The 26,367-nt window shown below is 39.7% G+C and overlaps 1 protein-coding gene across 1 annotated transcript in view; it reads right to left on the bottom strand.

Moving 5' to 3' along the window:
- The window catches only part of WNK4 (WNK lysine deficient protein kinase 4), a 161,546-nt gene that overhangs the window by 72,119 nt on the left and 63,060 nt on the right, over positions 1-26,367 (bottom strand). The window contains exons 2-4 of the mRNA XM_075177399.1: positions 5,266-5,438; positions 4,347-4,567; positions 2,498-2,655 (exon numbers count right to left, since the gene is read on the bottom strand). Coding sequence (XP_075033500.1) covers positions 2,498-2,655; positions 4,347-4,567; positions 5,266-5,438 — 552 coding nt within the window. The remainder of the gene's footprint in view (positions 1-2,497; positions 2,656-4,346; positions 4,568-5,265; positions 5,439-26,367) is intronic.

Genomic DNA, 26,367 nt, shown 5'->3' with positions numbered 1-26,367 from the left:
AATTTCCGTAGCAAAATTGTTGACATATCTCAAGATACACCCAACTTAAAACATCCTACTAATTTCTACATCATACAAATGTGTATACTAACACTTAATAGCATACAGATGCAGCTTGACAATATTAGTAGTAAATGCGATAATCACATTATCTCGTTCGCACACAATATAGTGCAATGAGAAAATTGCGCTTTGCCGGTATTATTAAATGCCAAAGTCGCATTTTTCATATAATGTGTAATGAAATACAAACGCCTCCACATTGTCATTTATTTCTTTAAAAAAATCTAATGGAAATCTTCTTTCCTGCAGATAATATAGTGTTGATGGAGAAATCTCTCCGGTAATGGTCATTATGTGGACAGGTAACAAAATGCATCAACTTGTCCACCCTGTTTGTGAATTATACCATAGAAACAAACTGTGAACCAAAGATTTTAAATAATGACCACTCCTGGTAAAGCGCGTGAGCCTACATATGAATACGGCAGCATCTGCAATGGGTGTAAAATTTTGCATCTTCTATTGGGCGGATCGGACCATTTCTTGCCGAGTGCTGGCTATGTGTCCATGTGCAAAATGGAGACTTCATTTTGTGCTATGGGAAATTAAACTTTGAACTCAAGAGATTTTGTTTAAGTGAAATTCAAGGGGAGTCCTCCCAGAAGTGTAGTGATCTTCCCGGGTCTTGGTGGAGGTGGGATTTAATGATGTGACTCCGCCCCAGCTATGCAATGCCGTGAATTTTGGTATTGCATAGCAGGGGGCGGGGCCACCGTCACCGCACACTTGTCACCTGACTTGTCGTGCACTTGTCACCTGGGACCTCCCGGAGGGAGGGGAGGTTTTAAAAGCTGGCAAGCATGGGCTAGAATAAGGTTATAGTAGGCCTTTTTTATTCTTTCCACCATCAGTGGATAAATAGGCACAATTCTTCAAAATGAAAAGTAATGCAGGAGGGCATCTTTCCCAGAAAACTTTATTCAAATGAATTAACTTCGTTTTAATACGTTTCACATACTTTTTATGCTGACCATACTCATTAATTTGTTTTCTTCTTTATTTCAGGATAGGAGAAATCCATCACATGCTCATTGTGACATTACACAGGAACATTAATGATGTTTCCAAGTATTGGAATAAAAGCCAGCAGTAACTGCAGGCAACTCACGCAAATCTTAAGATATCAAATATCTAAAACATTAGTACACTAATTGCATGTTGCTACAAGTACCTGAAGGGAGCTAGATAGTGGTGTGCTCTCATCTATATCAGTGATAGGTATAGAAACTTGCTATTAAAATACCCATATATTACGTATAAGGGTGATTTTAGGACATACTGCAGTTAAACTAATCTTTATGTATGTTGTACTGTATCTGTTTAATAACCTGGCTAGTCAACCTCAACTCTATATAATTCCATACAGCTACTGGGAGGTGTATTGGGTGGATACACAATTAAAGGAAAAATAAAACATGCATGTATAGTTTAATAATAGTATAATAGTGATTAAATAGACTTTCAAACATATAAGTATAGTTTACTCGAGAATACACCTTCCCTGTATACTTTACTCTTGCATTAATACATACACAACTAGATACTGCCTTACCGGAGATAAATATTATATAACAGCAACAACACCTCCAATATGGTCTAAAGAAAATTTTAGTGCCAAATCTAATTCAGACTCTTTGGGGTATATTTAGTTATATTTAGGGGGTTTGAAAAAGTGGAGATATAGATTATATCTGACACAGGCACTGGAGTAGTGTTTGCAGGCAGGTACATTAGTCCTGGGTTTCTAACCTACATGGTTTAAAATGTTTATATTTGGGAAATGTTTCCCAAAGAGAGATGTTGAGCTTTAGGGAAGAGCTGGTAAGGGTCCCTGGGGTGTAAATGGAGAGAGAGGGATGGGCTCCATTTTAAAGGCCCAGTCTGGGTCTTCTGTTCTGCTGTCAGACTGATTAATGCTGGCACTTTTGAGCTCTGTTTAAAAGGCTGCTAGGCAGTGGACTTACTTTCTCACTACCTTGGGAAAGGAACTGCAGAGTCTCTGTGAGAGGAAGCCTAATCTTTGCAGTGATAAAACCGTGCTGGAACTTCTTATGTTTTGTTTTAGTTTGCTAGTCAGGAGCGACTAGTATTTAGTTAGTGCCGGACAGGCAAGATGTTTATTTTGAAGTTTCTTTTATTTTCTTGCATAATAATGTTGGTTGAGGACAGCTGCACCAGAACCTTGGACTTGTGTGATCTCTCAGTTGCTACACACTATCATCTACCCCAGGAGATAACACCTGATCCCCTACCCGATCACAATATTATATATATATAATGCATTCTGCATATTATGTAATTATATACTATCCTTTGCACTATTTTCAGTCTATAATAAAACTTTAGTTACTTATATTTCTTACAGGTTAACACACTCTACAACAGTCATGTGTGTGTCTCTCTTCCACAGTTATGTGTTGTTGTTGCTACTTACAGAGGTCACCTTGCGGTATATTTGGGCAGCATTCTGGCATTCAGAGTACGGGTATTCCGATGTGGCCATCTCCAGCATACACATCCCAAAGGCATAGACATCCACCGCCTCATCGTACTTCTCCTCATACATCTCAGGTGCCATAAACTCTGGTGTACCTGAGAGAATTAGACAAGAGGTCAGACTGGTTGGAACTTACTTAAGAGCAGAATATGAGGGCAAATAGACACATTGCCTATTTCTTCCTTCAGAATCTATTTGGCATGATTATCTTTTATAAGACAAGGAAATACATGGGGTCCAGGTTTGGAGGTGCAGTAGTCTACTTATGTAGACAAAATAAAATAAAAACCTATTGTGCGAATAGAAAATTACTTACGCTTTCAACCCTTCTTGTGCTACATTTAGACGTTACAGAGAATTAAGCTTAGAAACAAATACTGCATCTGTCGCAAGAGAGCCATTTTGTGGGCTGATCCAATATGCATGAGAATACAGCCAATCAATTCACTAGGAACCAGAGATGTCACTGAAACTACAGCCTATCAGCTCATAAAGTGCCTCAGTGTGTAATAGATTCCATGAAAATACATAGGGCCTGATTCATTAAGGAAAGCAAGTCAAAAAAGTTTTCTCCTGGACACAACCATGTTACAATGCAAGGGGTGCATATTAGTTTATTATTTTGCACATAAGTTAAATATACTGGCTGTTTTTTCATGTAGCACACAAATACTTGATAGCTTTATTTTTACACTGAAAATTAAAGTTCATGTAGGACATGTCCTACCCCTAACCATAAATCTGTCCCCACATTTTAAATTGAGCTTCCCCTCCAATGCAACATGGTTTTGCCAAGGTGCAAAGTTACTCAATTTCTTGCTTTCCTTTCCTTAATAAATCAGGCCCATAGTCTACATTTGCCCACAAAATGGCTGCCATCACTGGACCTCATTTACACGGCTCACTGGATGTCATCGGTACATGGTCTTACATTGGCGCACCTAGATGGTTAACCTAGCATGCTTCTAGGTGCATGTCTACTTTATGATTTTTGGAGACACCTCCACAAACTAGAAGAAGTGCATGTAGGCTTACAATAAGATGGAGCAATCTGACGAGGTGCAATGTGCAATACTGTAAATGTCCTATCAAGTCCAACCTTTATGTTTTTCTCCTACAGTACAACTTTGTGAAGTCTCATATATGACTAAAATTAATAATGTCAGTGAGAAATATAACTTTTTTACATAAGGCAAAAATGCACTTTTTCATCTAAGTGCAAATGGAAAGTACACAATGTGTAACATTAAAACTATAGGATGAGACTTGACCTCCACCAGCTCAGAGCTGGGGCAAAATGCAGATGATTTTGTAGAGTGAAAATAACAACGCACCATTCAGCAAAGCCAGGAATTCTGCCTAAAATACACTGTCCACACCTCTTTATTTCATTTTAAAAATCTTCCTTTGCAACCTCATTTGTTTGCATTGCTCTGCAAAACTAGGCACATCAGTGACCCTACTGCGCACTAATCACCCTCACTCCACTCAACTCCTCCCAAAAGTCATCAGAAATTCTGCTTCTCTGCCATCTTCCTCCAGAAACAATGCACATTGCTGGTAAACTGGACACACCAGTGCAAACTAAATCATGTGTCGCTACCAAATAACATTTTGCAATTTTCCTCGGCTGATTTGCAGGTGATGAATGTACTTTACATACAACAATACAAAAAATACTAATATTAAGGTACTATAGAAAGGTGAAACCCTTGTTTGTACAGTGAACTTCACCTCCTGTATATTTACTTAACACAAGTACACTAACTTTTGACTATAAACATACCTATAACACTTTTTGCAAACGAGGCACTCTTTAAGGTGGCAAGCCCCAGGTCCCCAATTTTCACAAAGCCGGTGGGCCCAGTGATGAAGATATTGTCACATTTAAGGTCGCGGTGAATGATGGGAGGACAACGGGTGTGGAGGAAGTGCAAGCCCTTCAGAATTTGACGACTCCATCTCTGCAAAACCTTCAGCTTCATCTCCTTGAACCTCTTTAGGTAGCTAGATAAGAAAAACAACATTCTGAGCTCCAATACAACTAAGAACTATCTCAAGATCTTCTGCTTCCATAGAAGGAACACATTTACGGAACACTAATAGGGAGGAGAGGCTTGGGGAGGAACTACAGTTTGATGTCTCTCCCACTGTGGATGGTCTTAACCATATCTAAAACTACAGATGTACATTTACTTGCACCAAAAAGCAGGACAGTGTACTGTAGTAGGATATATGAAGCATCAAAGCCATTCCTATATATGGCGAGGTGGCATCATCCTAGGAAAGACAGAGACAAGGCTCTCACCATGGCTCTTGGTTCCCAGTCTACTCCTGCTTTGCCATCCCCAACCAGCCATTGCTCTTCTGTTGACTGCAGGATACTGATTACCTTCTCATGAACTACGAGCATTAACAGAGCAGTAGTTGGCAGTCTGCTGAGGGGTAGAAGGATACTTCTTCCATTCACACCTCCAATCCCTGTTCTGCTAATGCTGGGAATGCAGCAGGTGTTATTAATCTCACTGCACTCCATCTCAGGTAGTCTGAAGGCCTAGAACACCCCTCTGAACAATATGAGCATTTTGGTGAACAACAAACACCAAACCTGTGAACACTTTGCTATGAAAACAGTATCCAGTCAACAGTCCGATTTTCAAGAAGATCAACGTTAGCTATAAAAAAAAACAAATAAAACCACTTACGTCTTCAGAGTTCCAGAGGTCATGAGCTCAGTAACCAGTACTATGCAGATTTGCCCCTTCACTATGGATTTCCAGGAATCGTAAAACCTGACAATGTTTGGATGCTGCAGGCCTTTCAACATCTCGACCTCTTCACTAAACCTCTGGCGCTCGGCTTTTGTCAGCTTCCTGGTCTGTAGAAAAGCAGAAAACTACAGTTGTCATCAAATGAAATTTATACACACACAGAGGAGAGATATAGATATCAGAGGTGGAGAAATCAGTAAATAATTAGAGGTAGCCAAGACACCTTATAAGTGACACTTGGCCCTTGCTTTTGGGAGTCATTTTAGGAGTCATTGCTATTGATGTTAATAGACGCACATGTTCCCTGGCTCTTAAAATATAACTCCTTTGACTGGTTCCTAAATTTTACATGGTATTGTCCGCCCAATTATAAATATATACATGAGTCACTGTACCCACTGTTATCTATGTAGACATCGAGCTATTGGGCAAATATTTTTGATAGACAGCAATTACATTAGCGACATCTACAAGCTAGAACAAGGTACTGAATCTCACTAAAATGTATCAGAATGATTTATGTTTTCCCACTGAAGCAAACTGCAAAGTTCAACTATGTTTAAATTGATACATTATATTTAAAAAAAAATACAATTTAAATATACTAACTTTATTTCCTTGAATACAATGTCTGTGGTATTGTGCAAACTACTGAAGATTGCTGTGTATATTATGTTGGACCATTCAACTACACACTAGGGATGTATCCATTTGTTGTACAGGCTGAACCAGTATGCAACCTATGAATTAGCATGAACCCAATGACATCACAGAGGTACTGCCTGACATATGATGATAAGAGACTTGATCCTAGTGAATTGACAGGCTGTGCTCCCATGAACATTAATTCGGCCCAGAAAATAGCTACTTCCACTATGTGTAAGTTATGGGATCGAGCACATTAAAAACAGTTACTCGTCTGTCAATCACATCTCCATAGATAACAATGCAGCACACTGCCAATCAACAAAGACAGTGTCATATTCATATCTAGGTACACACAAGACATGTATAGACAGCAGGAATGCATCAGCAGTGACAGCTTACTGTTGTCTATAGATATGTAAGCTAATCTACTATATCATCAAATGGAGATTCAGGGCCTGAGTCATTAAAGAGAGCAAAGCATAAAAAAGGAGTAACTCTGCACCTGGGCAAAACCATGTGGCATTGGAGGGGGAGGCAACTTTAAAATATGGGGACAGATTTATAGTTGGGGTAGGGCATGTCCTACATCAAGTTTAAATTTCAGTGTAAAAATAAAGCTATCAAGTATTTGTGTGCTAGATGAAACAACAGCCAGTATTTAACTTATGTGCAAAATAATAAACTAATATGCACCCCTTGCATTGTAACATGGTTGTGTCCAGGAGAAAACTTTTTTGACTTGCTTTCCTTAATGAATCAGGCCCTATGTATTTTCATGGAATCTATTACACACTGAGGCACTTTATGAGCTGATAAGCTGTAATTCCAGTGACATCTCTGGTTCCTAGTGAATTGATTGGCTGTATTTTCATGCATATTGGATCAGCCCACAAAATGGCTCTCTTGCGACAGATGCAGTATTTGTTTACATCAAGTTTAAATTTCAGTGTAAAAATAAAGCTATCAAGTATTTGTGTGCTACATGAAACAACAGCCAGTATTTAACTTATGTGAAAAATAATAAACTCATGTGCACCCCTTGTATTGTAACATGGTTTGTCCTGGAGAACATTTACTCCTTTTACTCCTTTTTTTGGTTTACTTTCCTTAATGACTCAGGCCCTCAATGTCTATAACAGTCAAAGATGCAGATATATTAAATAAAAAAATATATTTTTTAAATGGATTAAAACTTCCCTTTAATACTTAAAACTGATGCTCAAAAACACTGGGATGTATACACAGCCACAGCGAAAGCCCCTGTATTCTCTCATCCCTATATCTTCATGATTCACGCTGCAGGTTTCATCCTAATGATATTTCCCAAAGATAATTTGTCTTTGTTAATGGCGTCACCCACTTCCAGTCAGCCCTTTAAACACCAAGAGTAACATACTTTCACGTGCTCTACCTCGCTCAGTAGGCCCAGAGACATCTGCCTCTATCATTAGCATGGTTAATTGTCCATGAAACCAGGCAGCTTTTTACTATTTTTATCAACACTGCTTGTTGCACCTTGTTATGTGAACATAATTACTGCAGGAAATCATGCCCTGCCTACAAATATGACATTCTGTTCAAGAAAACACGATATTAACATAACCAGGCTGAAAAAGCAGTATATCTGCTGGCAAGTGTACAGGAAGGATGTGCAGCACATGAGGAATAATTAGTAGTTAAAGGGACTGTCCACCTTCAGATAACTTTACTTTGAATGGATTGGCTTGTATGCGTGATCTGCTGTAATTCTGCTCACTATATTGCCTTATCTATTTGGCTTTTATGATTTTCAAAATTGTACTTATATCAGAGTTAAATATTTTGATTAATTGTGTGTTGCCCTAACACTCCTGCAATGTCCGATAACGATCCTAACCAAAATTAATAGAATCATTATCAGGCATGCTTGTAAGTGTGGTAGAAGATGACTACCGATGGCATCAATTAGACCAGGCCTGTCCAACCTGCGGCCCTCCAGGTGTTGTAAAACTACAAGACCCAGCATGCTTTGCCAGTAGACAACCAGTTGATGGCTGGAAGGGCATGCTGGGACTTGTAGTTTCACAACACCTGGAGGGCCGCAGGTTGGACAGGCCTGAATTAGACAGTGCTGTTAAGAATGAGGAACACATCTTCCGAACGCACTAACAGACCCCATAAGCGTGCAGATGAATTAAAGTACATAGTCAAATTGGATGTTAATTGTGCGGAGGTGATCGGCTGAAAAAAATGTAAAAATAAACACAGACGCCAATCAGATCATCAAATAAATAAATGGCTACAAAGAAATAACAAATATCCAAATGTATATATGTATGAAGTAGGAATTTTAATTGTTTACAGGAAGGCATAATTAGCAGCCTATTTAATAGAGAATACAGGTCTAAACTATTTATTTTCTTCTTTATATACTGAGCTGATGGCCGGAAGGACAATTTTTATTGCACAACCGAGTTCTCCACAGCTCACAGTTTATAATTCTGTAAGATAATTTACACATAAAAAGGAGATAATGACAGGGTTGGAATGTTACTTTGATTAAACCTGCAAGTTGTTCATGACACATAATGACACATAAATCATTGTTGAACATGTTATAACTTTGTTATAACTTTGAGGAATAATGATGAAGGAAACCATCTGATTATATAGCGCTACACTTTACAGAATAGGTTGGCAATGAGATTGGTCATTAAAATGATGAAGAACGCTAATGTAGAATTTGAAAACATTTTCTAAAACAATTTTTAACCATTCTGCTCATATTTCCAGAGTTATGTGAGGTCCGCACTTTAAAAAGTATGGCTTTAATGTACCCATAGCCTGCACCCTGTGGATGCATCCATTTTCTGTGATGAATCAATATTGTGTCTCATGCCACGGTGATATTATTGGTTTCTACTGAGTTGATAGCCTGCATGAATATTGGCTCTGCCCACAAAATGGCTGCCCCCACTGTTTGTAGGTGACAGGTACAGGACAGGGCAAGTAGGAAGGGATGCATTTGTTGGAGTCATTCTGAAGTATTTTGATGACTTCACCTTGTCATTACATATCATAGTTAAGTATGTGTATAGGGCAAAATATATAAATGAGAATGAATCATGAGGGAAAATGGTTGAGATAATGTAAGTAGAAAATAATCAACCCACCCAAAAATATTGCGGACATAAAGTAATTAATAAATTATTTTCCTATAAATTATCAGATTACTGGCTTGCTTTTTATATTTGGCCTCTGGGAGATGCGGAGGCCAGGTATAAAAAAAAGATGTATGCGTGACATAATGGCGATATTTGCATCATCAAGTGTGTGGGGCAATAAGTATGCTGACACAAATGATGTGTCACTGCGCCCCTTCATGACATCATTTGTGTCATCAACTGGGCAGAAAATTGTATGATATTGTGTTTTTATGATGTTTTCAGGATGTAAATTATGTCTGACAATGAATGACTGACCTTTATAGTTGTCTGATCACCTTAGGGAGTATGGAGGGTACCTGTTTCCACAATTTGTGGCAAAAACACAGTTGTCTCTCTACACTGAGAAGTAAACCAGAGTAATGGAGAAAGCAGTAAAATTTGACTGAAACACTAGTAAATATTTTTTATTCAATTTGAAAACAAAGCCGTATAAGCACTTTTTGTAGTAAATACCCCCTTTAATTGTGCACATTAATTTTTGTTTGAGTTGGCGTCTGAATTATGCAATTATTTTTTCATGAAATGCATAAAGAAGTGTGTTCAATCTGTTTTTTAAACATGCATCTGAGACAAAACAGAAATTTGTTATGTTGTTCCAGCCAAATTCATTATGTAAACGTCCCTTGACTACATCGCATTGGTCCCATTGAGATTAATGCACATTTTTAACTACGTTGACGCACGTCAGACGCATTGAAACGGAACAATTAAGTGTCAAAAACATAGCAATTATATTTTCATGTCCGTTTACATGTGCTTTACTTGCTGCTGGATGCATACTTTTACTGCTATGCTTGTAGGTAGCCAAACTAGGTCAGCAAAGAAGTATTCTGTAAAATGTGCAGTTGTCAAACTTTGAGTGATGCATTTCTTTTTCGTTTTCCTTTCCATTCTGCCAAAGACTTGTAAAGTAACACATTTCCTAGGAGACGCTGTAGAAACAACAGTGAATTTCCACTTGCTTCACTTTCTATTTTTCGCACTTCACTTATATTAGATTGCATGTAGTAGAAGAGAAAAATACAATGTTTATCAGGGAAAGTTTAAAACAACAAATGTGCTTATAAGATCTTTTGTTGCACAATATTAAATTGTTTATGAAGTGGGCATTACTGCACATTTTTTCATTAAAACTTGTCAAAAGTGGTTGCTTATGACAGTGGTTATTTTGAGCAGAGTCCTGGAATGTAGGGAAATTCAGTCCTACACCATAAACATTGTGTGATGTGAGCTATGAACCTGATTGGTTGTTAAACAAAGCTTGAGAACATTACTTGGTATATTCCGATGATTTTGAGGAGATGAACCTGGAATATGAAGTTTGCTGTGAGTATATGCGTTGACCAGTCATCTACACATATTAGAGGCGGACATTTTGATGGCTGAACCAGCATGAAGGCTATTAGTTTCCCAGTGACATCACTGAGGAAATATCTCACTAATATTCATGAGGCCTCAATTGTACTCAAGAGGTATTGGTTCCTAGAGAAGTGGCTACCTGCTCATGAATATTACATCAGGCCACAAAATGGATGCCTCCTGTGTGTGTAAGTAACAGGTCCACTTTAATGAATTTCAGGTCTTACATGAAAATGTTAACTAGCAATGGCCCAGAGTGGATGGGAATCATGAGGGTTCATGTTGCAGCCTAGAGCACACTGTGCTTTTAAACCATCACTGATATCAATTTTTTTGTTGCAATAGCATACATTAGCATGGCAGGAGAACTTTTTGCATGGTATCGCAACCAATAAATGAACTTTTCTTAAAACAGTTTTAAGCCAATTACCATATCACACTAAACCTGCAATGGGGGAGGCCATATATCTTTTATAACTACCAGAATGCCTGCTGAATTTGCCTCCTTCCTTTCACATGCATTAACAAACTAACAAATGTCAACTATAAGTAAGCCATAAACAAGGTAAAGGAGTACCCGTTACTGCACAAACAGAACCAGATTTCACCCAATAGTGTTACTATACTTCCCAACTTTTTAAGTTGGGGAATCGGGACAAATGTGTGTGCATGAGAAGGAGGGATGGTAATGAATCACAGGGGAGTGTCCCCAGCCCCCTTCCTCTCCCCCTAAATCACCAGTGAGGTGCCCGAGTCACCCGGTCACTGCTCCTGTGTTATGCAGAGCAACATCAGAGAACAGGACATTCCATCGCAACTTTCTGTCCCACAGGACAAAGTGGTTCCGATCAGGATGGCGGGACAAAGCCCTAAAATTGGGACTTTCCTGCCTAAATGGGGACAGTTATAAGCCAACAAAGAGTGACCAGAGCAAATAGGAAGATGAAACATCACAAAAGAAAATTAAATCCAATTGTCTTGTTGCTTATTTAGGCTGTCTTTCTATAAGAGATATTGGTAAGTTGGAAACACAGGCTATCTTTTATACTAAACCCAAATAGGAACATTATGCATATAATAAGCTGAAACAATCAATGTCAGACCACTATAAATCCAATACAATCAATCTCATTCAGTACGACTCTTCCCAAAAATCCTTTGTCAATTTTCCAAAGCATTGAGGTAAGATGCGACAAACAACCTCTGTCAACAGTATGCAATGAAAGTTTCCAGGGCCTTGTTACACAATTCCACTACATAGACCTCATTGTGAGTGTGTCCAAAACCATTGGAATACTGTGTTCTTTTGGAAAAGGTATCAAGAGGCACATAGGTGACAGCCAGGAGCCAATATAGCTGCCAGGAGGCAACCAATGGGATCTTGTTCTGGGTACATCATTCAATGGTTCATCAGATCATTTTCCATCAAAGTCCCTGCCAATTCTATAGCCCAGTACTGGATGGAATAAAACAAGGACAATGCATTCTTGCCAAATTGCGTGGGAGATTTAAAGGGAAACTGTTCTGCAATGTCTTTGTATTTGCTTATAACCTTGTGCTCTATGTATTAAGCAAGTGCGTGCTTCATCCTTGCCCTTGTTGCCCAAGAGAGTGCAAATATAGTATATTGTCAAGCTCGGCTTGAAATCTGCGTCAGACTTCGCACTCTACTGAGCTGGAATCCGACGTACTTCACAACTCGCCTACTGTGAGATCACCAGGAATCTGTGATAATAAAGAGCATCATACAGGGAGATCTCACTCAGTTACTACATCAAGGGGTAAATGTATGAAGCTCCGGGTTCTTCAACACCCGCGAGTTTGGCGTCTTCAGCGCTTAAATTTAAAGCGGCGCTGCCTTGTAAAGGGAAACTTCCCTTTAGGCAAATTTAAGCGCTGAAGACGCCGAACTCGCGGGTGTTGAAGAACCCGGAGCTTCATACATTTACCCCCAAGTGTCTCTCCTTACGATAACAACAATAAAGGCTACACTTCACAAGTCAGATCAAACAGTTTACCCACTCTACACTCTATTTCATTTCTGCTGGGGAAGAACAATCACATAATATCCATTTTCAAGTTATGTAAAAACAAAAAGGGTCATGGAAGAGCTTGTATTGTTGTTCTTAAAAACATGCCTTCACTTTATATAATAAACACAACAAAGGGAGGAAATAAAAAGTTGCAATAATGTGACCTTAATATTATCCTTCTCTGTGCTCCATATTCTATAATGTTATATAACATCCAACTCCAGGGGGGACTCCAGCTCCCGCCACACACACACACACACACACACACACACACACACACACACACACTATACTAGTTAATGCCATAATAAAACATCACTTATTGTAGTTGTTTCTTACATATTTTAGTGACTGAATTGGCAAGGCAAATAAAATAAAAAAAATGGGAAAGTATAAAGAGAATGCAAAATCAAAGAAGGAATAATGTAATATAAAAAAGGAAAAACCTTTTACCACATAAATAAACACTTTTTAATATGATGTGATACACAATTGTATAGTCATTGGATCAAAGACATTTTTAAGAACATTTTTGTATTTCTTCATTTTATGTATTACCCCTTGATGGCATGCAATTACTCTCAATGGTAAATCCACATCTAAAACACAAAAGCCTCTCATGGGGAGCACTGCTGGGTCCTGGCACCAGAAGGTCTGAATGTTAAGTATAAAGCTGGGGCTATTTTCAAAATGTATTTTTAAAACTTTTTTTCAATTGATTAATATTAACTTATGTAACATGTCTTTGGCTAAATTAATCACTAGTACAACTATAATATACAGCAATTCCTTCCTTTACTTGTGCCGCTTGTAATATTAAGCACATGGTAGGAGTCACTGCTAATGGTGAACTTGGCTGTGTGCCAGGCTCTGAAGTCTTTTGAGGACCTAGCAATGTCCCTGCTCATCAAAGACAATTAAGAACAACATTTCTGGTAAGCAGCCTCCAGAAATATTGACAATGGATTTAAAGGATAAGTCTACTTTGGTTAATGCTTTATTAAGGGGCTAAATGTGCAAATCAAACCCTTTATTACATCTATTAAACACATTTACTGTAGCACCTCCATATTCAGAGGGTGGGGTGCATGTGTGTCTACATCCTGCCCCACCGGCGCTTCACAGGTGTCACAAAGCTGCCGCTACCATGAGACAAAACTAGGCGTCTGGTGTCCTGGTTTATGTCAGAGGTGCCCAAACTCTGACCTCAAGATTTACTAAATGTTCACGTTTTCAGGATTTCCTTAATCATGCACAGGTGAGTTAAGATATTTAGATGGGTCAGTAATTATCTAGTAAGTAGGAGTATATAAGTCCTACTTATCTAATGATTGATACAGAACCTGAGTGCTCTAAATGCAATTCTTCTATCTTTTTTCTTTACTCAGAAATTATCCCACCTGTTTCTACAGGTGTAAATCGTGAAAATATGACTAGTTGGTAGTTATTAAATACAGGGTTTGGGCTCATCTTGTTTAGAGGCTCCTGAAACATTGAATGAGTGACATAGGGAGGAAATTAATTGGCCGTGAGCTGACGCGATGTCTCTCTGGAAAAGTCTCCGAAGACACAGGGGTTTTTTACTAAAATTCCTGTTTATTTTCCCTTGCATCCTAATATGGTCGGGGTGGGCTAGCTGGGATAGGGGGGCATGGAGACAATAAAATATTCCTAGTAGGCTGCTGAGTCTTGACCCCAGGCTAAAATTTGCCAGCCAGTCCCTGCGTCCCATAAAGATGTGAGGGAAAAAGAGTGGAGATTTCTGACCCATGTTGGCCAATAAGGTTCACAGCCGGACATCAAAGCGTTGCTCCTCAATATCATTAATGGCAGCCAAGAGCAAAGGATGCCATCTCCCTGTTCTTCCCACTTGCCTATTTGTGACCACAGACCTTCCGTCTACCCTGGTCACAAATAGCACTTTGCGCCACTCCCTTTTATATCCGATGCAGCATCTACTACGCTGATTGGACAGGGATGCTGTGTAACTGTTATGACTACCCGTGTGGCATCAATTTCTAGAACCAGCAAAAGAGGTCTTCACCTATAGCAGCCGCCTTTCCCGTAGAGACTGGTTATGCTCACAGGTACTTGGATGTCCCCAGGACTTACACTCAATGTACTACAAGTTTATGTTCACACAGTAGCGCACAGGTACAGGAGGTAATACATGGAGTAGGGACAGGCCAGAGATCTGCGGACCAGACAGAGCCCGGGTAGAGACTTCAGTTACAGGCTAGGTCTAGGTCACAGGCAGGGCCGCCATCAGGGGGGTACGGGGGTTACTGTTGTACCGGGCCCGGGCTCACCAGGGGGCCCAGTACAATAGCTTAGCACAGACTTACCTGGGGCCCGCCGCTGGTTTCCGCTATTCTGTCTTCAGCCTGGCTGTCACCGTGACAGCCAGGCACCAGGATCCGATCGCAGGAGTGGAGGATTCATTCCCGCTGCGATCATGTGCTCTGCCTGCGACAGATCACATGATCGCAGGGGGAATGATTCCTCCACCCCTGCAATCGGATCCTGGTGCCTGCCTGTCACGGTGACAGCCAGGCTGAAGACAGAATAGCGGAGACCAGCTGTAGGCCCCAGGTAAGTATGTGTTGCTCATGGGGGGGGGGCCCGGGTGGCACGGGGGCCCATACTGGGCCTGATTTTTTCTGAAGGCGGCCCTGGTCACAGGCAATGGTTCAGAGTACGGGTACAGGCAAAGGTCATGGCCACAGGTAATGCTTCAGAGTCCGGGTACAGGCAAAAGGTCAGGGTCACAGACAATTGTTCAAGGTCCAGGGACAGGCAGAGGTCATACACAGATAAATCAATCCAAGGTTCAACACTAAACAGCACAGGAGCAGGCAGCAGTACTGAGACAGGACGCTATAGCCGGCAGTGGGGCTCAGTCCTCATTGCCTAATATACTGCAACCAGCCAATCAGGGCTTTGCCCTGTAACAAGCCTCAACACCAGACTGATTAATAAATGCCTAAATTAATTAGCCCGCAGGCTGCACACTATCGCACGCGCCTGGCTGCCCCATGTTGCCGGGGCGTGCTCACAGGACACTCAGTGTCCGGCCGTTGCCCTGGAAACAGGAAGTGACGTCCCGGTCGTCATGGAGACGGCCGGGACACCAGCAGCAGAGGATTGAGAGTCGCGCCTGTGCCCGCGGACGCCACGGCTGGTAACAGTAACAATTACATTAAACAGCTAGAAACTAATGTGTGTAAAGTAGTTATTAATAACTGTACAACTATGAATAGAATTATGGAGTATTCCAACTGGTTCTGTGTCACACAGTAAACAATCACTGTTTGCTCTATTCATTAGCATCCAACTCAGAACATTCTGTCCTAACTAAGGTAAAATTCTTTCAATCAATGAGCGGAGTGATCCCATGATTCCCCCCCCCCATTCACCAGAGACCATTAGTAGCCCATGTTTCTCCCACAGGGTTGACAAACACATATGAAAAATTGTAATACACTGTGTTGAGTAATAAACCTTAAGAAAATGTGAACTTTTCTATGGTTAAATGGCAATACATAGTTATTAGGGTTTAAATTTACTTTTCCATTAATGTTCAATAATACATATGGGTATTATGTGTTCTTGCAGAAAACAATTCTTAGAAATGGCCATGCGTCCTTCTGCACAGCACACAGTGCCTCTAAATATGTGCACTCTTCACCCCTTCATCTCATTTGGATAATATCTCTCCACAAATATAAAACTCGTTTTTGTATTGGCCCCCTGCTCCACCCAACTCCAACCATTGGCCAGTGAAGATGTCTGCTCCTCCACAAGCGCTACCGCCTTGCAAACCGCACCAAGTAATGTCACCAAACAGAATTTCGCACTGCGCTTCCACGGTTTTAATCATCATAAGGGAGGGCCACTGTGCACGTACTTGTTGCGTTTAAGCCTAAGGTATTATTTTAAAGATTCCTCAAAGTCTGCACACATTTTTTAGACATAAAGTCATTAGATACAATTCTAGTATTGTTTCTGTGAAGAACAAACAAACAGGAATAACACTCTCCAGCTGGTGTTCTCAATTGAGCTGACATCTCTCGATAAGGAGCTGACCTCATCCAGAACATTAAGAAATAAGAGTGTAAAAATCTCTATTTACTAAAATAACCAATTTAAATTCTCCCATTCGGATGGCCGGGTATGAGTGTGACCCAATGTGCTGACCCAGTTAGCACTAAATAAGAGCCTGAAGTGCAGTGACCAGAGACTATATTGTGCTCTTATGTAATACACTGGTACATAATACTTGTTACTCTCTAAGCTCTACCACAACCCAGAGTCAACAACCAGGGAACATACGGTGTGAGCCAAGGAGAAGAGTTTATATCCTGTTCCTATCACTATTAGCAGAGATTGTATGATGGAGCCAATTCAAACACACTGTACTGTAGATATGAGATTAATAGGTAGATATGAGTTGCGTAGATATTTATTTATATTATTATTGCTATTTGTATACCATCACCTTATTTACAGGGATATGAAATCATTCACATCAATCCCTGCCCCATTGCATCTTACAGGTTAGGGAGTCTATTTATGACCCCAGCACGGAATGCGAAAATATGTTCCGCTGCAAACTGCGTAATACATAAAGAAGCACTGCAGTAATACATTATGCTGCTCTAGTATCCCCTTCCTCAACGAAGTGTTATCCCTCTTCACCAGCAACCTAGCGCTGGCAGGGATTAGACAAGGTGCTATGCGCATAGAGTTTTCTCAGTGAGGAATCCAGTAAAGACGGAGAGAACAAGTCACCTGGATCCCACAAAGTTAGATCAATAACGCCAGCCTGAAAAGCTTTTTCCACAGCTTAATAAATTGCTGCTATCTCCATGGAAATCTATGGGGACAGCGGTAAGCTCCGCTAATGGGATTAAGGGTGGAGAAATCACCCATATGTTAACCCTTTCTTAAAAAGCGGTGGAAGAGTCTTTTGGCTCTTCATCGCTTCTTACATAGACCCCAAAATTCCCTACCACACAAAACACACTGCAGGGATGATTTCAACAGAAGCCAGTTAGCCTGCCAGTATGTTTTTGGACTGTGGGAGGAAACTGGAGCACCCAGATGAAACCCACAAATACAACGGGGAGAACATACAAACTCCACACAGCTGGAATCAAACCTATGGGAGTGATGCTAATCAGTTTACCACAGTGCAACAGATAGATAGATAGATAGATAGATAGATAGATAGAATGTAACTATTAGAAAGCTATTGTGCATTCTAAAATAAATGAGACATGTTTGAGGAATGATATTCTGTTTAGCATCAAGGATGTAGTTAAATAGCTTGTTAAACTGCATAAATTTAGCTGACATTTCCTTTAATAAAAAGGAGATCAAGCATTTGACACTCTGGCAGCAGTACACTATCCCCGGTTCCAGAAACAGCCCTGTAAACTGAGTTATTACAACTAAAAAGTCTGATCGCTACAAACTGTACATTAGTTTTAGTCATACAGTAACGTGTTAACAATGAGTTGCAGTAATATAACATACACCAATCAGCCACAACATTAAAACCACTGACAAGTAAAGTAAATAACAATGATTATCTCATTACAATGGCACCTGTCAAGGGGTAGGATATATTAAGCAGCAAGTGAACAGTCAGTTCTTGAAGTTGATGTGTTGAAAGCAGGAAAAACAAGTAAGTGTAAGGATCTGAGCGACTTTAACAAGGGCCAAATTGTGATGACTAGATGACTGGATCAGAGCATCTCCAAAACGGCAGGTGTTGTGCGGTGTCCCTGGTGAACCGACGACAGGAACATGGGCAACCAAGGTGACTTGATGTGCATGGGGAGTGAAGCCTAGCCCGTCTGGTTAGGATAGAAATGACAGAACACACAGTGCATCCCAGCTTGCTGAATATGGGGATACATAGCTGCAGACCAGTCAGAGTGCCCATGCTGACCCCTGACCACTGCTGAAAGCATCTATATAGCTGTGGCTATAATAGGCATGTGAACACCAGAACTGGACCATGGAGCAATGGTAGAAGGCCTGGTCTGATGAATCACGTTTTCTTTTACATCATGTGGACCACTGGGTCCGTGTGTGTCATTTACCTGGGGAAGAGATAGCACCAGGATGCACTATGGGCAAAAGGCAATCTGTCGGAGACAGTGCTCCGGTCAATGTTCTGCTGGGAATCCTTAGGTCCTGACATTCATGTGGAGGTTACATGAATTCATATGTCAGAACTGTTTTGGCGACATGAGGGGGACCTACACAATATTAGGCATTGGGTTTTAATGTTGTGGCTGATCGGTGTAAATATTGTTTGTTTTTGAGAAACATTCAAATAAGAATCCACATATGCTCAGCGGAGTTGGATGAGTTGTTGAACAGGAAGAAAAACTATTGTGTGTGAGGATAATGGCTACACTGTTGTGACTTGCCACTGTGACATAAGCTGGCCGCACACACATTGCAATATTGGCAGTAATATTGGAGCAACTGGATTGTAGTGCAACAATAAACGTCATTGACCGGCTTTAGTAAATGTACGATTATCTGACCCAGGGGAGAGTAACTCATAGCTTCCACCAATAGGACATAATAGGAGTTTAAGTTCTTCTACAGTTGGTGAACCACTGGCTGCCTAAGCCTGGTCTTACAAGGTACACAACCAAATATCATCTCCTGTAAGAAGTTATGTGTCGGAATGGAGTCCCCTTCAGAGATGCTAAGGAATAATAGGTCAGAATACATTCATTTTTAGGACTAATACTGCAATTCTGAGAATATTAGAAGTCAGCAACGGACATGAGACTGTAAGGTGACTTCTGATATATTTACCTCAAGCAAGCTGTGGCTCTGTGATCATTCCAGCGACCAACTTGTTGGTATCCAGCTGTTGTGGAACTACAAGTACCCACCTATAGTGAGGCTCACATGACAAGATGGAACTTGTAGTTCCACAACGGCTGACGACAAGGAGGTTGCCTAACACTGCTGGTAGAATTGGAAAGCTTGTGTATTATAATAGTACTGGCATTACAGTACCTGCCACCAGTAAGACATAGAATAACACATCAAAAGAAGTTTTCTGATATTATAAAGAAAATAATCACATAATCCACTAGGCAATGTTTCTAATTACAGATTTTAATAATAGTATTTGGCTTTTTGTCAACAGAATCTCTTTCTAGTAGAACGGAGCTTTTAAACCTAATTTTTTTGTCCTGGGCATTCTGAAACATAATCAAACTTCTTTGGCTACAAAATCCTTTCTTGCCATCCAAAAAGTGACTGAAGGAAATAAAGTTCTTAATGTGTAAATAGGATTTGTAAATAAACTGGGCTGATTTAAAACCAAGCAAACAAGTTTTCTGCAGAACCAAAATGTACTGCAAAATATTGGCTGCGACAACAATAGGAGAATTTACCGCAACACTAGGATCCTTTATCCCTCACGAGTCACATTCTAGCGCACAGAAAGTTAGTACTTTCCTATAGAAAGTGTGCAAGAGAACACAGGACCAGGAGATAACAACATGAACATAAGACCTGAGATATGAACGATTATCTCAATCTCCCTTAGGGAAATAACTATTATTTCTTGTCATTGACTCATATAGCATTTCCATATTGCATAGCGCTGTACAGAGAATAATTCATAGTTGCCTACTCTCCTGGAATGTCCGGGAGACTCCCAAATTTCTGGGAGTCCTCCCAGACTCCCTGGAGAGCAGGGCAACCTCCCGGATTCTGGCCGCTCTTTGATTAAGTGGCAGGGGCGGGGCTTATGACACGATTCACACGTCATTGTGGACCCGCCCACTGCCATAATAGGCCAGAAATTATTGTGCCCATTTAGGGGGTGGGGCTAAGTGACGCGATTCACCTACCCCCAAAGTTGGCAAGTATTAAATATTTATCATATCAGTCCATGTCCCATTAGAGTCTAAATTCCCTAACATATGCTAGGGTCCATTTATAATCAGCAGCCAATTCACTACCTGTATATATTTGGACTCTGGGAGGAAAACGGAGCACCCGGATAAAACCCAGGCAAACACTGGGAGCACATACACACTCCCCACAGATAGGGCCCTGGTTGCAATCGAAATTATGACCACAGCACTGATACAGCAATACTAACCACTGCACTACCATGCTGCCCATAAATAACTATGACAGTATACATGAAGTAATACCATAAAGAGAAGAGAGATACTATTGTCATAATGAGGTCAGTGGCAGTTAGTGGTGACCTGTATGTACAGGTAGTGAACAAAACATTTTTAAACAGTATGTAAAATTAAGTACACCAATTAACAGCAAGAGTTTCAATCTGTCTGTAAAATTTACTGACAGTCAGTAAAAAATAAATCTAATTTTCACCTCTCAGCAACAAAAAAAGTAAAGCTCCTAATAGTACAATTATACTTCATACTTGACATCTCTCCCAATGTCATGGAGACTCCCTGAAATAGGGGTGATCTCCCTCACTCCCTGAAGAGTCTGGCATTCGCCCTGATGCCGAGCCAGTACAAGCAGTGGTTGGCTTCGCCATCTGTGGCATGATGGCACAGTTCAGAAATGGTGTCCTATGTCCATGTATTTATGCCTATGGAGGTGGCCATTTTCATGGAGACCAAGATTTAATCAAAGACTGAAAGGTAAGACAACATGACTTCAGTAATGGAGACAGAAATGTAAAAGACACTTCAGTCTCTAGAGATTCATTAGCTGCTTTTCTTTAACGAATAGTTGTCTACTCTCCCGGAATGTCCGGGAGATTCCCACATTTCTGGGAGACCTCATGAGCTCCCGGGAGAACAGGACAACCTCCCAGTTTTCGCCCCGCAACAGATAAGTGACAGGGGGCGGGGCTTAATGACACAAATATCAAATCATCTTAGCCCCCCCAGCTGTAATTGGCCAAAATTGTGACAATCATTTAGGGGACGGGGCCAAAATGATGCGATTCGTCAAGCCCCGCCCCAGCACACCCACCTCCCCCGGGATCTCCCTGAAGCCAACAAGGAAAAGTTGGCAAGTATGTTATACTTGCTCAAGCATCACACCAATGATTTTACAATTGGGTAATGCCTTTAACCCATTACAATCACTAAGCCTTCTTTTGTAAATACGGACTCACTTTTGGATAAATGTTATAATAAATAACAACAAGTGTCAGTAAAAATAGTTACCTTTCAGTAGGAAAAATTTAAAGGGTTGCTAACCCTGGTCTCCATCTTTTGTTTTTTTTTTAAGTACTCAATAACTTAATATGTAGTATAATTTAAATAAGTCGGTAGCACCATGATACCCGATACATGTACAGTCTTAATAGCAATTGACTTTTTTCATTAGAGTTTCTTTTGAGTTCAACTGGATGGAACTTTCAAATCTCATTATTTTGTCCTGGTCATTCTGAATAATTAAACATTCTTCCATTATACATAGAAACAATCTTATAACAATAGAAAAAGGGGTAACACAGTGGGAAAATGAACTCATTTCGTAAAAAAAACTGCTATCTAGAACATATAGCATAGAAGGCAAAGGAAAAAGGCAGGTAGTATATGGAAAGATAGCGGGTTATGTTTCTTCTTCTTACTCTATATACTGCAAGACTCTTAAGGCAGTCTGACTGACAGAAGCCAAAAGCTATTAGTGTCCTATGAACACTAGTGCAGGCTTCCTGCCTACGAGCATGCAAACAGCAAAATTATAGACAGTATTGGACATTCAGCTAAAAAGGATCTTTAAAATAGTCTTTAAAATAAAATAAAGAATGAAATTTTCAAGCAACCATTTACATGATGATAAAAGTGAATTATTCCTGCGTATGTATCTTTCCAATTAAAAACACACACACACACACACACACACATTCTCAATGACACTAACAAAGAAGGTGCAATTAATGGATAATCCATGTTTTATGCACAAATTTAATTAAACCTTCAAGGTGATTCTGCCATGTGAGCAATGCTGGCATCAAATTTTGCCCTGTGTAGCTTTGGTCTGGAATGGGCGAGATGGAAAGTTTCCAAAAATCTAAAGGGGAAACTGACAGTTTAAATTGACAGGGTTGGAAGAGGTAAAATTGTAGCCTTCCCTCACCTAAGGCAAAATCATCTAAAAAGGAGCTTCCCAGCAAATGTTTAGAAATGTTTAAAGAAGATGAAGTTAATTTGGAAACACGTCTGGTGCAGGCAGATAAGGAACACTCTGCCCAACTTGTTTGACAGTTCTGCTGCACATTGTGAAATACAGGATCATGTATGATCTCACATCTTTGTTGTACCTGTTATATTTGTTTTACTTTAGAAAAGGTTTAGCGTTTATAAAAAAAAAGAACAAAGGAAAATCAAAATGAAAAAAATAATGGAACAATAAATTATACACTTTAAACAAAGTGCTGTAGGACAGATTTTTGGGACACATTCCGTGCTCTACAAGGTATTCACCCACCTTGGACTATTTTTTACGTTTTGCTGCGTTACAACAGGGAACCATGATGGACTTATCTGAAATGTATCCTACTAATCAACACAAAGTACTTGATCATGTACCAAAAAATGTGTTTCATCCAACCATTTGTCCAAAGAGTTTTCTTATTCGCAAAATGCAGATTTTTTAAAATCTAAATTTTGCAGATAATTGTGGATTGACATTTAGCAATTATTTTCTCCCTGAAAACGTACATTTGTAGTGCAAGTAATTTCAAATGACATAAAACTGGTGATCTCCAAGCATTAGGTATTAGGTAATTCTTATCTCTTAATACCCATTTCCCTAACTAGTAGCACTCCTGGACTGATGGAGCCTTGACCATCGATGGATGCGAAATAGCAAAAATAAAAACATTCTTGAAGCTTGACTTCAATTTAGGCAATGAATTGATGCATATTAGTAGGGAAATGTCTTTGAGATTCGAAATGGTTACACATCCATGCACTGTCCCAGAGTAAGTGCTAGACTCATAATAATTGCTTTAAAGCAAAAAGTTACCACAGTATTCTCCACTGGTATCCTAAGCATAAATGAGCCTCTATAGCAACGATGGGCAACAGATGGCCCTCCGATCTCTCACCTGCTGCACACAAATCATGTCACCTTTATTGTCAGATTTGTTTGTTATAGCTTGTAACACTTGTTGTGATGGTGATATGTTATTACTGAAATTAAGAGTAATGTGCTGCCCTTTAGAAGGATAGAGGGCAGCTCCATGCGGCCCCTGAGGTGTATCAGTTTGCCCATCACTACTCTATAGCCTGATTGATACACTTAAACATGGGAAAATGTACTTTCATGTTCTCATGTCAAACAATTATTAACTAACCAATCATATTCGATCATTGTTCTAGCACACTTTTGTAAACAAGAGCAAATGTGACAGGGTGCTATAAGTTACATCACCTGCTCTGCACAGTTCCCTATGGAAACATTTTTAAGAACTGTCTCCCGGTGAGAGCAAATTTGTTTGCCTGACAAAAGGCTACTTGTTGTGTGCAGAAATGTAGAGAATCTGCAGTTCTTACATGTTGAAGCTCTATTCCCAGTGGCTGCTCTGCACAGGACTGTTCCCCAAAGCAGGTTTCCTCCATGACTCCATCTATCAGAGGCACCCTATGTCCTTATTATATTGTACATATAAGAACTCCTTTATTATACATAGAGGGTACTTTTTTCCTCTTTCCAGTGTTTTAGGCGAGTTATAACTCACTTGAGGAAATTTGAGAAGTTCATCTGCAATACTTGATGAATCATTATGACATTGGTGGAATTGATTTGCAGTACCTGACATTTTAACAACAGGTGAGTGCAATAACTATGGGACGGATTGTGGTAGATTCTTTGTTACTTTATGGAATACCACATATTTGAGCACTGGGCATGATTTTATTTAAGTAATATCACACTAGTGTGTTTTTTCTTTTTAGGAGGTTCGAAACTTTGATTGGTAATATAAAGGGAATCCACCATTACCTATTCCAAGTCTTTTTAGTGATAAAGGTCCTGCCTGATTCATTAAGGCACGCAAAGCAAGCAGCGCATGGTCCAGTTCTGCGCAGAGTGATTTTACATAAAATACAGCATATATTATCTTCCTTAATGAATCAAACCCAAACTGTTTGCTATGTAAATAGCAGAACCAATGAAAACATGATTCATGGGTTGTATCCGCTCAACCTATTAGTTGAACACAATCACCATTAAAGTCTAATTATGAAGAATTATGTCTCAAAACCAATACAACAGCATCTTACAGGAATTCTTGGCAGATCTGCTATGGGTACTGCAAATATTTATATACTTTACACTTAGCTAATATTCAAGACTTGGATCAGCATATAGGTGTACATTTATATGTATTTAAACAGTGGTCAAAATGGAAATTTAGAAGTGGCACTATGGATATGTAGAAGTGACGGTATGCAGAATGTACGTGAATTAAATTTTATAGCTTTATAACGAAGGCAGTAGAACAAGTGGCAGTATGACATACCATCATATACCGGTCCACTTTGACCACTGTATTTACTGACAGCTGGATAGACGGTTGTCCACTAATTAGGAGCATCTGCACGAATGACAGCATCTGTTGTTGTTATGCGCTTCTGGAGAATTTCTACGTTCTCCGAGTAGCAATGATACTTTAAAGTACCAAAGTGACTCTGATGGGTTACCACTACTGCAAATATAAAAAAAATACATAGAGGGCAAAGCTGTAATGTAGAATGTATAAAAGCCTTATTCATCCAGACATTGTACACGAGTCCGATGCCTTGTGTGTATGTATTTTTCCATGTGAATTAACTCATGCTTACTAACTATACTGTGGAGCGACCTCATGACACAAATATGTTTTTGGATACTAAGACTTAAGTAAATTGTATTGGTTGTATTCTGTAATGTTATTTTTAAATTTATATTTGAATATCTGCTTAAATCGCATTTTTACGAGAGTATAGTTCAAGCATTGTTTTATTGTATTAATGAAAAAAAAAAATATAATTTCATAACTGGTGGTCAGATTACAATCCGGTGAATAATTTTGTTATGTAAGGATGGTAATACAGAACAATTGTTCTCTATATTTTGTTTACAAGATTACTATATGAGATAATACATCACCCTATTGTGGAATATAAGCAGGAAGTCACAGTCCTAGTGGTTCTATGGTTTTACGCAGTTCATGGAATTCCGAGGTCACTTCTAACATTCCAAATACACGAGGAGTAAGGCTGGGTACAGACTACAGAAGATTTTTCCCAATGCGATATCCTTAACGATTTTACCAACGATGATTTTTTTTTAAAAAAAGTCCCGATCATCATGCCGAATCGTGTACACACTAAATATGTTTTACCTTCAGATCTGTGCTCTTCACCTGTCATAACCATCGGCCGAAAAGATCAGCACTCCATAGAGATCTATGGACACTACTGGTCGTGAGTGCATACACACTGCAGGATTGGAACGACATCGTACCATCGTTAAACAACATTTTTAGTCCGGTTTAAAAATCAAGTGAAATGATACAATGTGCTTTGGAATGATAATTGTTCATCATTATAGCATCCAACCTAATGTGATATCGGGCTGAACAGTTGTTTGTCGTTTGATTGGCCCGATAATTGGCTGAAAACACTGTAGTGTGCACCCAGTCTACACGAGTAGTAGCTTAAGACAAAAGAAAACATTAAAACAATTGTAGCTGTGTGTGTGTGGAGAGAGAGAGAGAATTTTTGCTTGAAAAGCAAGTGGTGTGCATTCATGCATAT

Source organism: Mixophyes fleayi, chromosome 6 (genome assembly GCF_038048845.1).
Source record: "Mixophyes fleayi isolate aMixFle1 chromosome 6, aMixFle1.hap1, whole genome shotgun sequence".
Classification (NCBI taxonomy): Eukaryota; Metazoa; Chordata; class Amphibia; order Anura; family Limnodynastidae; genus Mixophyes; species Mixophyes fleayi.
This window is presented reverse-complemented; position numbering and strand designations above follow the sequence as displayed.